General features: G+C 41.1%; 1 protein-coding gene across 7 annotated transcripts in view; it reads left to right on the forward strand.

Annotated features, from left to right (window-relative positions):
- The window catches only part of ATXN7 (ataxin 7), a 143252-nt gene that overhangs the window by 101786 nt on the left and 27021 nt on the right, over positions 1-14445 (forward strand). Inside the window, exon 1 of one of the 7 annotated variants that reach the window (XM_041764450.1) lies at positions 1311-2060. The exons of the other annotated variants lie outside the window; for them this stretch is intronic. Coding sequence (XP_041620384.1) covers positions 1994-2060 — 67 coding nt within the window. The 5' untranslated portion in view covers positions 1311-1993. Of the gene's footprint in view, positions 1-1310; positions 2061-14445 lie in introns of those variants that run through there. 7 annotated transcript variants of the gene reach the window in all.

Below are 14445 nucleotides of genomic sequence, written 5' to 3' on the forward strand. Positions count from 1 at the left end.
TATAATTTTCTTTAGCTCATTTTAAGAAAACAGTACATAATATGTATGACATAGAAAATGTGTGTTAATTAACAATGTTAACAGTAAGGTTTCTTGTCAATAGTAGATTTTCATAATTAACTTTTTGGGGAGTCAAAAGTTAGATTTTTGACCCTTTGGTATGGGGGGGTCAGGCTCCCTAACCCCCACGTTGTTCAAGGATCAATTAACTATGAAGTTAAATATAGATTGTACCGTAGCAATTAAGTATGCAGAAATTCTCCCTAGTTTTCATCAGAATTACAAAAAGATTTGGTTCTTGGAACTCATGGATTGGCTGGATTTTTAATGATTTTTCCCCCAATTTGTTCTACCGCCATCTACAAAAGGGAACAGTGGAAAGGCAAGCATTTGTGCTAGAAGAGCGAGGATTCTGGGGTCTGGCTTGACAGGTGCGGTGATGTGGAACCGAAGCTTAGTCTGAGAAAGGGCTTCTTATCTCAGCTTTGTCCTGTGGCTGATGACATCAAGGAGAGACTCCTCAGCTGCCCTTTGGGGAGGGCGGGTGGGTGCAGTGAACAATGCTAAGACCTGTTGCAATCAGGATAGCAATGAAATTTTTTTTCCTCCAACTTAAGAAGACTTTTGGTGAATTAACTCTAAACTTCATATTTTTGCTAAACTTTTGTAAGATTTTCTTATCTTGCACTTCTGAGACCTGCTGAGGCCTCTTACCTGGTGTTCCTGGTGTCTTTTAAGGACTGCCATAGTTTTGGCATTGTTTGTGATATGAGAAGTCTGGAAAAAAAAAAAAGTAGGTTTCAGGAAAACCTCTGGATCTTACTTTTTTTGCCATGGTTGGGATCTGAATGCTTGCCATGAAAATAAAGCAGTGTGGCTACTATCCTTGTGTTTTAGAGTAAATTTGGAATTTGTGTCTGGTCTAATAGAAACCATTTCCTACGCCTCACGACTCTTTCCCACCCGTCCCAGGCCAAATCTTTTCCACACATATAATTCATGACTTCTTGCCAGATATTCTCTATGGGGTGATGGGATTCTGTAGAGGAATTCCAGCCCCCCCCAGCCCCCGCCTCTTTGACATTTAAAAGTGTTCATTCTGAACTATCAGGCATCCAAATCTATGTATGCACCCTTTATCATCATAAAACTCAGGAGAGTTGGCCTTTTTTTCCATATTTATTTCACAGTAAGATTTGGGGATTGAGAAGAGGAGGGTAGTTTTGTGGGGAGTATAATAGGGGTCAGAGAGGGAAACAGACCGGGAAGACACTGTTTATAAAGAGCCATTAGTTAGAAAAGTTTTTGGATTAAAAGCATAAAAGGTCTCAGCTTTAGTCAGTCACCTAATGATTGAACACCAAATTCCCAATCAGGTGTATATCTTTCTGAAATTAGATGTATTTACAAATGTGCATAGAAAATTGGTTAAGATTTTTGTTACTAGATTTAGGAAGGAAAAATAAGCTTTGGTATGACAAGTTTTAATTATTTTTAAGTATAGATCATGGGGAAATGAAATGATGAGAGAGGCTGCTGATTTTTATAGAAATTGCATTAACTTTAAAACTTCTGGGTTTGTGGAGGCTTAAAATGTAGGCTGTATAATGAATCATGTAAATTTTCTAATATACCTGGTAGCAGCATCCATTTAAAGGTATTTAGAAAAATCAGGGTGTGAGTAAATTCACATTTTTTAGCAGGTTAAATTCGTAAGTTCCATCTTCCCCAGTTTTGGTAAGTTGCCTTTCAAATAGAAGGATTAATTTACACCAGCCAGGACGCCTTGTATGACCATATTAGATGAAATTAGACTCCACCCCTTGTTTTCTGTTGATCTGCCAGGACCTTTGTAATTCAAGTGCTTTTTACAGTAGTAGCAAATGTTACATAAGACCAAACATGGAGCATATTTGGAGTTGGTGGGCAGACCCAAGTCATGATGCAAGCTTGCAGTAGCAAGTGTGCAATGAAGCACAGCCAGATTATGTGAATGGAAGGTGACAAGAAGCCTCTCCAGAACAGCCCTTCCTCCGCACGAGGGCTGAAAGCTCCACTGGGTAAGTTTTCGGAGGCAGTTTCTAGAGGCTGGGCTTGGCTCTGGGCCCAGCTGTGGATGAGCTTGTGGGAGGTGGGTTAGGTCCTTGCTAATGTTACATGGAACCAAACGGAGCGGGAAGAGTTCCTGCAGGCCTCTTCCCTCCTGGCATTTGGCCTCCCCTGCCAGCAGGCCGTGAGCTGTATGTTGCTGAACTGGTGGAGGGAGTGAGCTCTGCAGAGCTAGTGGATCAGAGTGGGTAATCGCAACAAGGGGGATTAGTTGCTGCAAGCCCTTCACCGGAGCCATTCTGAAATGTCATTTGAGTGGTCTGGACAAAGTTCAAACGCAGACAGGAGTCTAGTTTGTTATTAACTCCAACAAAATGCTGAGGTTTGCACCAAACAGTTCCCGTATCTCAAAACAGGGAAAGCATTAGTTACGCTGCTCTCTAAAAATGGAGGAACGCTGTTACACGCTTTAACTGTTTGTTTTTTATCTCACTTGTGGTAAGTGAGGTTTTATGACAGGCAGTTCATAGTGTTTCCTGTAGAATGTGTTTGAAAGCTGTTTTGTCAGATACTTCAAATCCACAGCAAAGTTTCAAACAGAACACTGTGTCAAGAGGAAGAACAGCTTCAAAATACAAACAGTAGCCCTGGAAAGTCATTCAATAACTTAAATTGAGTGTATAAAAATTTAATTACATACTGACTGCCAGAAAGAATGATTTTTTTCAGTTTTGTTATCAAGGTAGCTAGGGCAGCTCAGCTGATTGTTTTTGGCTGTTAGGAGTCTGTTCTCAAAGTTGCCCTGTCTCATGCTTCTGTGGGTGAGGTGACCGTGGAGTTCTTTACCTTTCCCTAGATTCACTTTTCATGGCCTATGCATTAATGAGCTTGACCAGATAATTTTAATTGAGGTTGAAATTTAGCTCCCACCACTTTGAAGGTCTGTCGATATCGGCAGGTCTTAATTAAATCTTTAATCAAATTGCTGTTAATTCCCTAAAATTTATTTTTTAAGAACTTTCGCATCAGTTTTAGTTTTGCTGTTTGTGGTTTCGTTTTTGAATATTGCTTTTGATGTTTATTAGCTGATAGCCCCAGCCCGAAGGTGGGGCAGATACTGTTTCTCTTTTCAAAAAAAAAAAAAAAAAAATGTGTGCCACAAATTCATTGAAAACATTGGCATTGTGAAGTAATGAATCACTCATTCCTTATTAACCAGAGTGCTTAATGAGGAAGGCTTGGGGAGCGGTATTCTGAGTTTGAGGTTTCTGTTGTTCCCATGTTCAGTCTGCTTCCCTCCCCCATCCGGAATAAATTGAAATTAAAAGGATACCAAATTAGTGGGGAAAACCAATAAGGATGTGACTTAGACTCAGTGTAGCTCTCGATGGCAGATGGAGCTGGCATTCCATTGCACCTTGGACTTGCTACTCCTTTTGGGCCTAGGAATAGTGTTCCCTGTGGGGGTTCCTGCACAGCAGTTTTCATTTTAAAAGATAAACAGAATGAAAACAATGAAAAGGAGAACTCTTAAGTTTTACCGGGTTCTTTTTAATTGTCTCTTTCTGTGTGTGTGTGTGTGTGTGTGTGTGTGTGTGTGTGTGTGAGAGAAATTTGGATTGGAGTGGGAAAGGCATACTTTAGTTTTTTTTAGATTACTGTTTGCATTTTGATGAAAACCTTGTGTCTTTCATTTGGGACCTCAGCCCAAAATGTGACTACAGAGAAGTTTGGGTATGGATTGAGTATGTTGATGCTTGAGCTGTACATGGTATATAATGAATTGGAAGACTAAACCTCAAATGAGAACTCCCCGAACTGGAGGATGCTTCCTTCCCTAACCAGTGAAGGATTAAATCAGAAGTAGCTGGAGATTGGTCTAGTTTTGGTTTTGGCTCTTTTTTTTTTTTTCCCACATGTTGATATCTGAGGAATGCAAGTATTTCAAGTCATTGATGACTGTGAGAGAGAGCAGGGAGTAAGTTTGGGGGAAATGCCATATACCACTCAGATCACGTTTGTTTCAGGCAGGGTGATTGCTTGCTGCACTCTGCTAGTATCCTTTGGGTAACACTGTGCTTCCTGAGGACGGCAGAGAGAAGTCCTTGTGACTGTTAGCAACATAGAAGTGTCAGCCAGCATGTCATTTGTGGTGTGATATCTTATAGTCAGAAATGGTGGCTGTGAAATTAGAGTTCAGTGGCTGTATGTTGCTCAAGGCAGCTGCAGCCTTTTCCCCAAAGGTACTTGTACCGAAAACATCTGTGTGTGCCTGTGTGTGATCATGATAATCCTTAGCTCAGAGTCTGCACCTTGAACACAGTTGCAGATGCATAGGAAGGGCCCACATCAGGAGATGAACAGATCTTTAAGACGATTCACTTTTCCTTAAAACAAACTGCTTTATGACACTGATTATGAAGAAGGGATGTTATTACGTACAACCAAGAATTGCCTGTAATACCATTCAGCGTCTCCTCTTTTTCTCTCGGGTTTCCTCTCCTCTAATAAAGTACTTGGGTTTTTAAAAAAGTTACTGTAACAATGTTTGCAAAGGGCTAGAAGTTAAGATGGCAGGGTAGGAGTACCCCCAGGTAGAAAGTTTTTCGTATTTCTCACATACTTGAAAGCAAAGTACAGAAAGAACAGTCCCTCCCCATGGGAAGAATTCCTGGCAAGAGGATTATTTGAAGTTGCCATATTTCTGCTCCCTTCTTAGCAACATTATTTACAATCCATTCACGCCTGTCCCTTCCCCCACTGGAGTTGGAGTTGTTCTCCCTTGTAATCTGCCCTTTGTGATCTGTTCTCTTTCATGCAGCTAGTGTGAATGGGGATGCTGCAGTGTGCACCCTGCCCAGAGACTGGAAATGCCAAGAGACCCGGAATACTTTAGTGGGGCTTTTATTTCCGTCATAAAGCACTGACTTGAAGAGCTTGATAATTTGATTATAGACCTTTGGTGAAAAGTTGTTTCAAGTGGCCCAAGTGCTATAAATGACTCTTCTGCACTTTCCCCTTATGTTTTAATTTAAAAGCACCTCTGCGTTAGGGGGAGGAGAAATGCATTTGGCAGAAGTCGCAGTTGGAGACTAATTTGTTAGGGCAGCCAGTGTTGAAATCATCCTTTTCAATTAAATCTCTCTAGTGGAAATGATGCTGAGTGCTTTGTGGTAAAGACTTTTTCTTCTTCTCTGTTTTCCAGCGCCGTTTGTAACCCACCTAAGCATGCTTTCCTGAGGCTTCGCCCCAGCTCCAGTTTTAGCTAATTGTCCTTTGAGGCACTGCCTGTCAGAGGTCAACTTTGGATTCCTCAACCTGTGATTTGAATGTTCCAGGGACAGTCTCATGGATTGGCTTTTTTTTTTTTTTTTTTTTTTTTTTTTTTTTTTTTTTAGCATTAGACTACACCCGGCTCTCTCTGGAGGAGTCTAATTGAGTGTCTGGGGATACTAAAGAAGTTAGATCAAGGAAAAAGCAGATCAAGGATTAAAGAGAATATGTGAGGACAGGAAGTGGGTTAGGACCGTATTTGCTGGTCAGATGCTTGAGAGTGCCTTTACAAGAAGGAAACTTACAAGGAAAAGTTGACCATGAAAGTAGTGAGAAGACATCATCAAATGTTTCATGTCCACGTGCAGTGATTTCATGTCCATGCTGTGAATTTAGATAGGATGCCAAGTATTTTTTATGATAGTTATTAGGTAAGGGGCACATGAGTGGCTCAGTGGTTGAGCGTCTGCCTTTAGCTCGGGCATACTGGGACCAAGTGCTGCATCGGGCTCCCCATAGGGAGCCTGCTTCTTCCTCTGCCTGTATCTTTGCCTTTCTCTTGGTGTCTCTCATGAACAAATAAATAATATCTTTAAAAAAAAGTTATTAGGGAAAAAGAAAAACTACTGTGTTGGATGCCAAGTCATGATTTTATAGATAATGCTTATTAGGATAATATGAAATTACATATACCTAGTCAGCTGCTGAACTTGAAAAATATAGTAAGTAGATAATCTAGATAATGTGCAGAAATGACAAAAGGTCCAAAGTGGGATTCAGCTTTGAATGTCAAAAGTCTAGGGAAAATACTGATGTGGAGCTAGGGAGATGTGCAAGGAAGATGCTCTACAAATTGAAAAATGTATATGTAGTCTTGATTTATAGTTTCCTGATCTTGGATGTTTTTTTAGGGGTCATTCTTAAGACAGACAGCTGATGCCAGTTGACACCTCACAAGTTGTGTCTAGCAGCCTGAAAGTGAAGTATGACAATTTGTGTTAATTGGGAGCTGGATAATAGCACATTTATGGTTATTTTTCAACCTGGATGTTAAAATAAACAACTTAATAAATTCTGTGAAGAGCCTGCTTAAAGAATGACCCTAAGTTTCCAAACCTAACCTTTTGCTATATGCAGCTATTATTTGCTATGCCTAGCCAAATGATACATACATGCACATTTAACTTTTGATAGCTCTGTACACACTTATTTAAAAATCCTTGTTTAAAAGAGAGCAGTTATAGAGTATTAGTGGGTTGGGGCTGTCAGAGACCCCATGAAATCATACATTCCTTGAAGTGTTGATTGGTATTTTTCATAAGGCCTTTCTGTACAGAGTACACACTCTTTGTAACCTTATCTAACCAAAGCTATCCAGGAGTGTCAGTTTCATTTAGAGGAAAATTTGTGAGTTTTAGGAGTCATTTCTTCAATAATCTGCCTCAGATTTCCACCTTTGAATATATAAGCTGAATTTGAGACTTGATCTTCACTTTATTCCATTCCATTCACCTGCACTTCTTCCACAGTTACTTATTTCTGTCAGGAAAATGAGCCAACTTTTTGTATATGAAATAACTTTAGCTTGAATGAGCATTCTTTTTGGTTGGTGTAAATTTACTCATTTTTAAATGAATTTTAAAACTTGTTCCTCTGAGCTTTTCTGAGAAGAGCTTAGTGTCTTGCTGGACTGACAGACATATACACCCAGTATGAAGCCTCTACCTGTCCCACGCCAGAGAAGATCACTTACAGTGGGTTAGGTTTAGTAGTAGGTGACTTCTGGCTGCTTTGATCATATGCACACCTTTCTCACAGAAATCTATAGTTGAATGACCGGGGGCCACGTGTCTCCATGTCTGCTGAGTGGTGTTATGGTGCCTGGTCCATAATTGTCCCTGTGCTAGGGCTCGACTACACTCCATCATTCAATTTCCAATAGCCCTGCCGGGTAGGCTTAACGGATGAAGGGGCTGCCAAGGTGGGTGGAATCCAGTGATTGTCAGGCATTACCCAGCTGGTCAGGGGCAGAGCAAGGCTTTGAACCCATCTGTCTGATTCCAGAAGTTCTTACACTCTCAGGGGACATTTTATTTTAGTTTGGATTCTCTTCAGGCTGGTTAGTCACTTAGTCCAAGTCAAGACTGTGCCCAACAGCCCTGAGCCTCTGCTGGAAAGGTGACTATGACCTTCCAGAGCCCAGAGTGACAATAAGCATGCATTGTGTTGGTCCAGAGGGGGCCAGCGTAATCCTATAGAACAGGTATATGCTGCCCCTCCTGCTGGTTCTTAGTAAAACAGACTCATCTTGTAACTTTGTAAAATGTTTCTTTTTAGCCAGAAAGACAGCTCTGCTTGGCACTTTCTACAAAAATTCACTTTTAAATCATCTCTGATGATTTAAACACTGCCCACCCCCCCTACCCCCCGCCCCAGCAAAAAAGAAAAAGCTACACTGGCTGACATGCATAGCTAATCTTTAGGGATAGCAGCTTACAAAATGGAAAGATGAAATCCACAACAACCTGGTTCTCCCTTAAACAGATTCTGGATCCCTCTCCTGAATTTACTAAAATTCTGTCTCGACCTTGTGTGTTTAGCCTCTGCAGTCTTTTGTGCTGGCAGTTAGCCTGCTTTTGCTGAGCACCTGGGAAGATGGGCTTCTTACCGTTACATGCCCCAACCCTCACCTTCGCCCCTCTCTTCTGCCTGCCTTTGGACAACATATTATGGTTTGTTAATAATACCACTTGAGAGCAGGTGGGTTATAGTGTGATCCAGCCTGGGTGCTAGAGTCAACCTGCCTGGGATTGTGTCCCAACTATGCCTCTTAACTAGTTGGGTAATGTTGGATAACCCACATAAGTCCTTTAAAGTCTTGGCTTCTGGGGGATCCCTGGGTGGCTCAGCGGTTTAGCGCTTGCCTTTGGCCCAGGGCGCCATCCTGGAGTCCTGGGATCGAGTCCCGCGTCAGGCTCCCTACATGGAGCCTGCTTCTCCCTCTGCCTGTGTCTCTGCCTCTCTCTATGTCTATCATGAATAAATAAATAAAATCTTTAAAAAAAATAAATAAAGTCTTGGCTTCCTTATCTGGAAATGGGGATCATAACAGTATCTGCTTTGTACAGAGATGGTCAGGACTGAATGAGATAACCTCTGCAAATTATGCAGCATGATGCCTGACATGTGTTTTCTGCCCAGTAAACAGTGGCTACTATTGTTGACATTGCCGAAGGTGAGACTTCTGATCAGTCAGTTGTTTGAATTATAAAACATTAACAAAAGAGCCCTAAGCAAAAATAAGTTTGTGAAGTGGTCTTCATAGCTGTTAGGTGCTCTTGCCTGCTCTTATGTGATGAACACTGAGAATGGAACAGATTGATTACTTCTTCATAGATGATAATATGTCTTGCTGTATTTTGGCATGTATGAAACTGAGGCTAGAATGCCACATGAAATTTCTCTTTTTTCAAAAGTGTAATCAAGTAAGCCATAGTCATTATAGAAAAATGAAACTATCCAAAAGAATTTTAAAAATATAGACCCTAATTCCAGGAATAAGCACTTAAAATTTGACATACATCCTTATAAATTTTTTCCCCCCTGAATGAATGGTTCGAAGTTACAATTTGCTTTGACAGCTTTTTAGGCTTGTGCCCTAACTTTGACACTTGTGCATATGAATTATTTTTAGTTATTTTCAAGGCATTATTTATTTATGACTTAAGATCTAATTATTTGCTTTGAATTCCTACTTGGTTTGTACCTGGGTGTCAACATGTACATACATTTATTTTTAAACCTCAGCATAAGTCCCAGGTTGTAAGCTCAGTATTCTTGGTTGCTTTCCATTTTGGAAGACTTTGTTTGCTTGTTTGGGGGCGGGGTAGGGCGAGAGCACTAGCAAGGGGAGCAGCAGGAAAGAGTAGACTCCCTGCTGAACAGAGAGCCTGGTGTGGTGTGGTGCTTGATCTCGGGACCCTGGGATCATGACCTGAGCCAAAGGCAGATGCCTGACCAACTGAGCCATCCATGTGCCGCTCCATTTTGAAGACTTTAAAAGAGCTGTCCTCTACCTTAGCTTCCCCAATATCCTGCCATTGCCTTCAGTGGTAGCACACGTTCAAGGCATAAGGAGGAAGAAAGCTCAGTGCATCCATCTTTTTATGCTTGCTTACAGTCTCTTTCTCTCTCCCTCCCCCACAACCATTTATGTCTACCTCTTTCTCCCCACATCTGCCTGTCTGCTTTGTTTAACCCAAACCTCCAGTGTCACCCCCACTCCAGCTCACCCATGCCTGTTGGTTCAGTCTGGGTCTCTCTGTTCTGTGTTTCCCTATATCTGTATTTGTCTCTCTGTTGGTCTGCCTAACTCTCTCTCCCTCTTGCTGGAGCCATTCAAAGTGCCCTCCTCATTCAGGGACAACAGTGTGCTTTCTCTGAGCTGGTGCCAGACCCTGGAGAGAGAAGTGCTTTGAAAACTCAACTTGGACTCCTTACCAAACCACATTGCAGTTTATGCTTAGCATCTGGCCACCAATTTGCCCACTTAATATAAGGTCCCTAACCCTACCCATAAGTCGCCCATTTCTCTTTTGATCTAGGAACAAACACTTTTTTTTTTTTTTTAAGCTGGAAGCCCAGCTTAAAATCTTATGAAAAATAAAGGCCCACAGTGAAAAGATGAGAGTCCAACTCAGCTGTAATTAAATTTGTTTTTTCCTCTTTTGCTTTCTCGCAAAGGGTAAGCCAGATACCGCCCTTTCCAGAGAGTAAGTTACCAGACCATAATGTGAAGAAACAGCTTAATTCAGCAGCACGACAAGGATTTGAGCTGGCACTTTTCAGCCAGAATCTGAAACACACACACACACACATGCACTCCCCACAAGCCTGTTTCAAGTTTTAGTGAATGAAAGAAATTCACATGATAGATTGCCATTCTTAGCATCTTAAAATGGTTTTCTTTTTTTAAAAGATTTTATTTGAGAAAGAGAGAGTGCACAAGCCCTGGGGAGAGAGGGAGAGGGAGAAGCAGACTCCCCACTGAGCAGGAATCCTGACATAGCAGTGGATCCTAGGACCCTGGGATTATGACCTGCCTCAGCCGAAGGCAGACGCTTCACCAACTGAGCCACACAGGCATCCCTTTAAATAGTTTTTATTATTGAAAGAGAAAACACAATTTTTTGGAAATGTTTTCGATACATCAGCTGACTTCTAATGTTAGGAGGCTTTGATTCTTGATTTTTCTAGTGCAAAATCCCGTATCAAGAGCTAATAGAAAAAAAAAAAAAAGAGCTAATAGACTAGAAAAGCATTAGCTGAAGAAAATGCTGGGAGTGGACTAGGATGGGAATGGAGAATTAAAAGGACAAGCTTGAAGTTACAGTCAGTTCTGCTGTCACAAAGCATACATTCCTAAGAAATTACTGCACTGTGCAAAATTGTATCATAGAATCCACATGAGACTCATTGGCAAAATGGGGTTATGGGCACAACACTCAAAACTTCATTAATGGGGCAGCCCCGGTGGCGCAGCGGTTTAGTGCCGCCTGCAGCCCAGGGCATGATCCTGGAGACCCGGGATCGAGTCCCACGTCGGGCTCTCTGTATGGTGCCTGCCTCTCCCTCTGCCTGTGTCTCTGCCTCTCTCTCTCTCTCTCTGTCTCTATGAATAAATAAAATCTTTTTTAAAAAAAACTTCATTAATGATACACACAAAAAAGGTAGCAACCTAACAAAACTGGTAGCACAGTTTTACATAGATTAAGTGCTTAAGGGTAGGTAAACGCAAAAAAATTACCTGACAATTGCTTTTGGAAGTAGGTGTTGGAAGGGGGGGCTGCAGCTTGTGAGCTCTTGTGAAGTAGTGGATGGAAGGTTATCTGAAATCGAGGGAAGGTCATAGCACCAGTTGTGGATGGGTGTGGCTCCTCACATCCCTGGTGAACTGGGGTAGATGGTGGATGTTTGGGGGGAGGGGTATGTTTTGTGTACGCCCCTGTGGCTCAGTTCAGCCAGGTATAATTTTCTGCTCTGACGTAGTGCTTTTTGCAGATGAGATCTTGCAAAAGCAAGTGCAGTATTTCATTATGTTCAGATCATTCCTTAGTATATCAGGGGCTTTAGAATAAATTTACTTTCTCAACACAAGCATTACAAGCAAAACTGTATTGAATTAGATTGAGAATTTGTTCTTGTTTGAGAATTCTGATCCCTAGAGAATAGTAAAAAGAGTGTACTTCATTAAAGTAAAAGTTTTATTTATTTATTTATTTATTTATTTATTTATTTATTTATTTTTATTTATTTATTTATTTATTTATTTATTTATTTATTTATTTATTTATTTATTTTAAGATTTTATTTATTTATTCATGACAGGCACAGAGAGAGAGAGAGGGAGGCAGAGACACAGGCAGAGGGAGAAGCAGGCTCCATGCAGGGAGCCCGACATGGAACTCGATTCCGGGTCTTCAGGATTCCACCCCGGGCTGAAGGCAGTGCTAAACCGCTGGGCCACCCGGGCTGCCCCTTAAAGTAAAAGTTGGGGTTTTATTCCTTCTTCATAGCAGAAACATGGTATTATTCCTTTAGTACGCTTCCATCAGAAGCACAGAAGATTGCTGTGGATGAACATGGAGGAATATTTTATTATTTATTACAATGTACTTCAGAAATCTTTGTAACAAGCTTATCAAACCTACTGTTTCATTGATACTGTTGTTTGGAGAAATAGCTCTCAATTCAGGATGGTACCATGCTTCACACTGGGTTATGTGAAATTGGAGGGTAGTTTCAGGTTCCCCTGGCATAGGGGCACTGCTGGTGATTAAGGGATAGTGGACAGGACCTCTAATCCTGAAATCCTGTACAAGAATTGTCCTGTCAAAAAAAAAAAAAAAAAAAGAATTGTCCTGTCAGAAATAACCAATGATGCCTCCATGAGAGAGACCAGTTAATGTTGGCTAAGGAGGATGAAGGAACAGTAGAGTTGATAATTTAAATAAAAGTGTAAAGTAAAAAACAGTATTTTATGTAGCTTTGGTAAGAATGATGAAAATTGCAGTTGATGGAAGTCTGGAAAGCACAAGTTGAGAACAGGTAGTAGCAGTGAGCTTTATTTAATAGGCCCTGATATAGAGTGCCATGGCCCAGGCAGTGTTCTCAGTGCTCTACAAATGTTAACTTACTCAGCCATGTCTAATGGTCTGAAGCATTAGCCTTATAGAAGGAAGGCTCTCAACCTTGACTGCACAGTGGAATCACACCGGGGTGCTTATAAAAGTCTCGATGCCCAGACCACACCCCAAACCAGGTAAATCAGAATCTCTGAGGGTGAGACTCAGTATTTTTTAAGCTCATTAAGTCAGTGCCATTGTGTGACCACGATTAAGAACCATTTGTCTAGGGCCATTTGAAAATCACTCCTCCTCACAAGAAAAGCTGTACCACTAGTGCAAATGTTAATTGAAAGTCTGCTCTATGCCATGCCTTACAGGGGCAGAGATGACCCAGAAAGGAAGCTTCACCATCCAAGGGAGGTGGCAACTGGAAACTGATTTTTACAGTCCTGGCTGACAAGTGCTGATGCTTGGAAGGATATTCAGACAATATTTTGGGATGACAGAGGAGAGAGAAACTAAATTAGAATGTGGAGGGGGAAAACCTGTTGGATGCCAAATTTAGAAAGTTATTAAACCTCAATTTTTAAAAATTTTCCCTCCCATACACACAATTTTCATTAGGGGGGGAAAAAAAAGCAACAGGCACTTAAAAATCACTATCAGTTTAGCCATCCTAACTTGGTTGTGGCTTTTGTGTAGTCTAGTTGGACAATTGGAATTTTGTCTGTAGATAGGTATAATTTTGTCCTGTTGTAGCGCAGGTCCTTAAGTACGACATAAAGCATTGTTGAACTAATGGCCTCCTGGGAATAAGTCATCTCAGCTTCCCAGAGAGCCTCAGGACTGGTATATAATGACCTTTAGAAATAAACCATTTGTGTGATGCTTATAGTTATTGATTCTAGTTTGCTCAATTTTGTAAATATTCATATAGCTTCCATACTGTAATAAGTAAATGTTGGATCCCTTACATTTTAAAACTTACAGTTAAGCCATGTGTCATTTTAAATTGCAAGTTTAATTGAAGTCACTCACTAAGCTACCATCATAAGGTACTTAAGTAGATACAGTCACTAAATAATTTACGTGTTTCAGATAGTAACATTCTTCAGCAGCTCTCAGTTTATTTAGTGTGGATAGCCTTACGCTGAGAAAACCTGATTCTCCACTGAGTAGACTTTATTTTCAGTTAAACCTGTGTAGTCTGTATTTAACCATGAATTACTTCCTGGTTTAAAAAAACAGGCGTAGCTATTTGTGGTATTTTTGTCTTGTGCCTTTGGCATCTTAGTGGCACGCACCAGAGCTATGCCATCTGTAGTCAAGTGAGATTATTAAAAAAGGGAGGGGGGAGGGCAGCCCAGGTGGCTCAGCAGTTTAGCGCTGCCTTCAGCCTAGGGAGGGATCCTGGAGACCATGGATCGAGTCCTGGGTCGGGCTCCCTGCATAGAGGCTGCTTCTCCCTCCGCCTCTGTCTCTGCCCTGCCTCCTCCTCCCCCCCCCCCCCCCCCCCCCCGTCTCTGTCTCTGTATCTCATGAACAAATAAACAAAATCTTTAAAAAGGGGGCGGGAGGGGTGAGTAAAGTGATTCACTGGAAAATTGCAGAACAAAAAATAAATTTGCAGAACAGATTCTTAAAGAATGATAAGATAACCCTAGAAACATTCTTATTTGGTATCATATGCTGGTGGGTAGTGACAAAAAAATTTAAGGTACAACTTGTTTCTTAACATTTTGCAATTCTGAAAATTGGAAAGATAGTATGCTCAAAAGGAAGAAAGAAATCCGTTCAGTGTCAATTAGTACAGCTCTGCAGATGAATGAATAATTTGCCTCCAACTGCAAGTTGAAGCGAGTGAGGGTCATTTCTAGCATGCAAAACCAAATAGTCTCAGGTTTAGAATGGCTGTTTAATTTCCTAATGGCTATCTATGTGTGATAAACCGTTTTATGCTGAGATGTTTCCGAAGCAGAAGGACCAGTTCCTAGAA

Source organism: Vulpes lagopus, chromosome 7 (assembly GCF_018345385.1).
Source record: "Vulpes lagopus strain Blue_001 chromosome 7, ASM1834538v1, whole genome shotgun sequence".
Lineage (NCBI taxonomy): Eukaryota > Metazoa > Chordata > Mammalia > Carnivora > Canidae > Vulpes > Vulpes lagopus.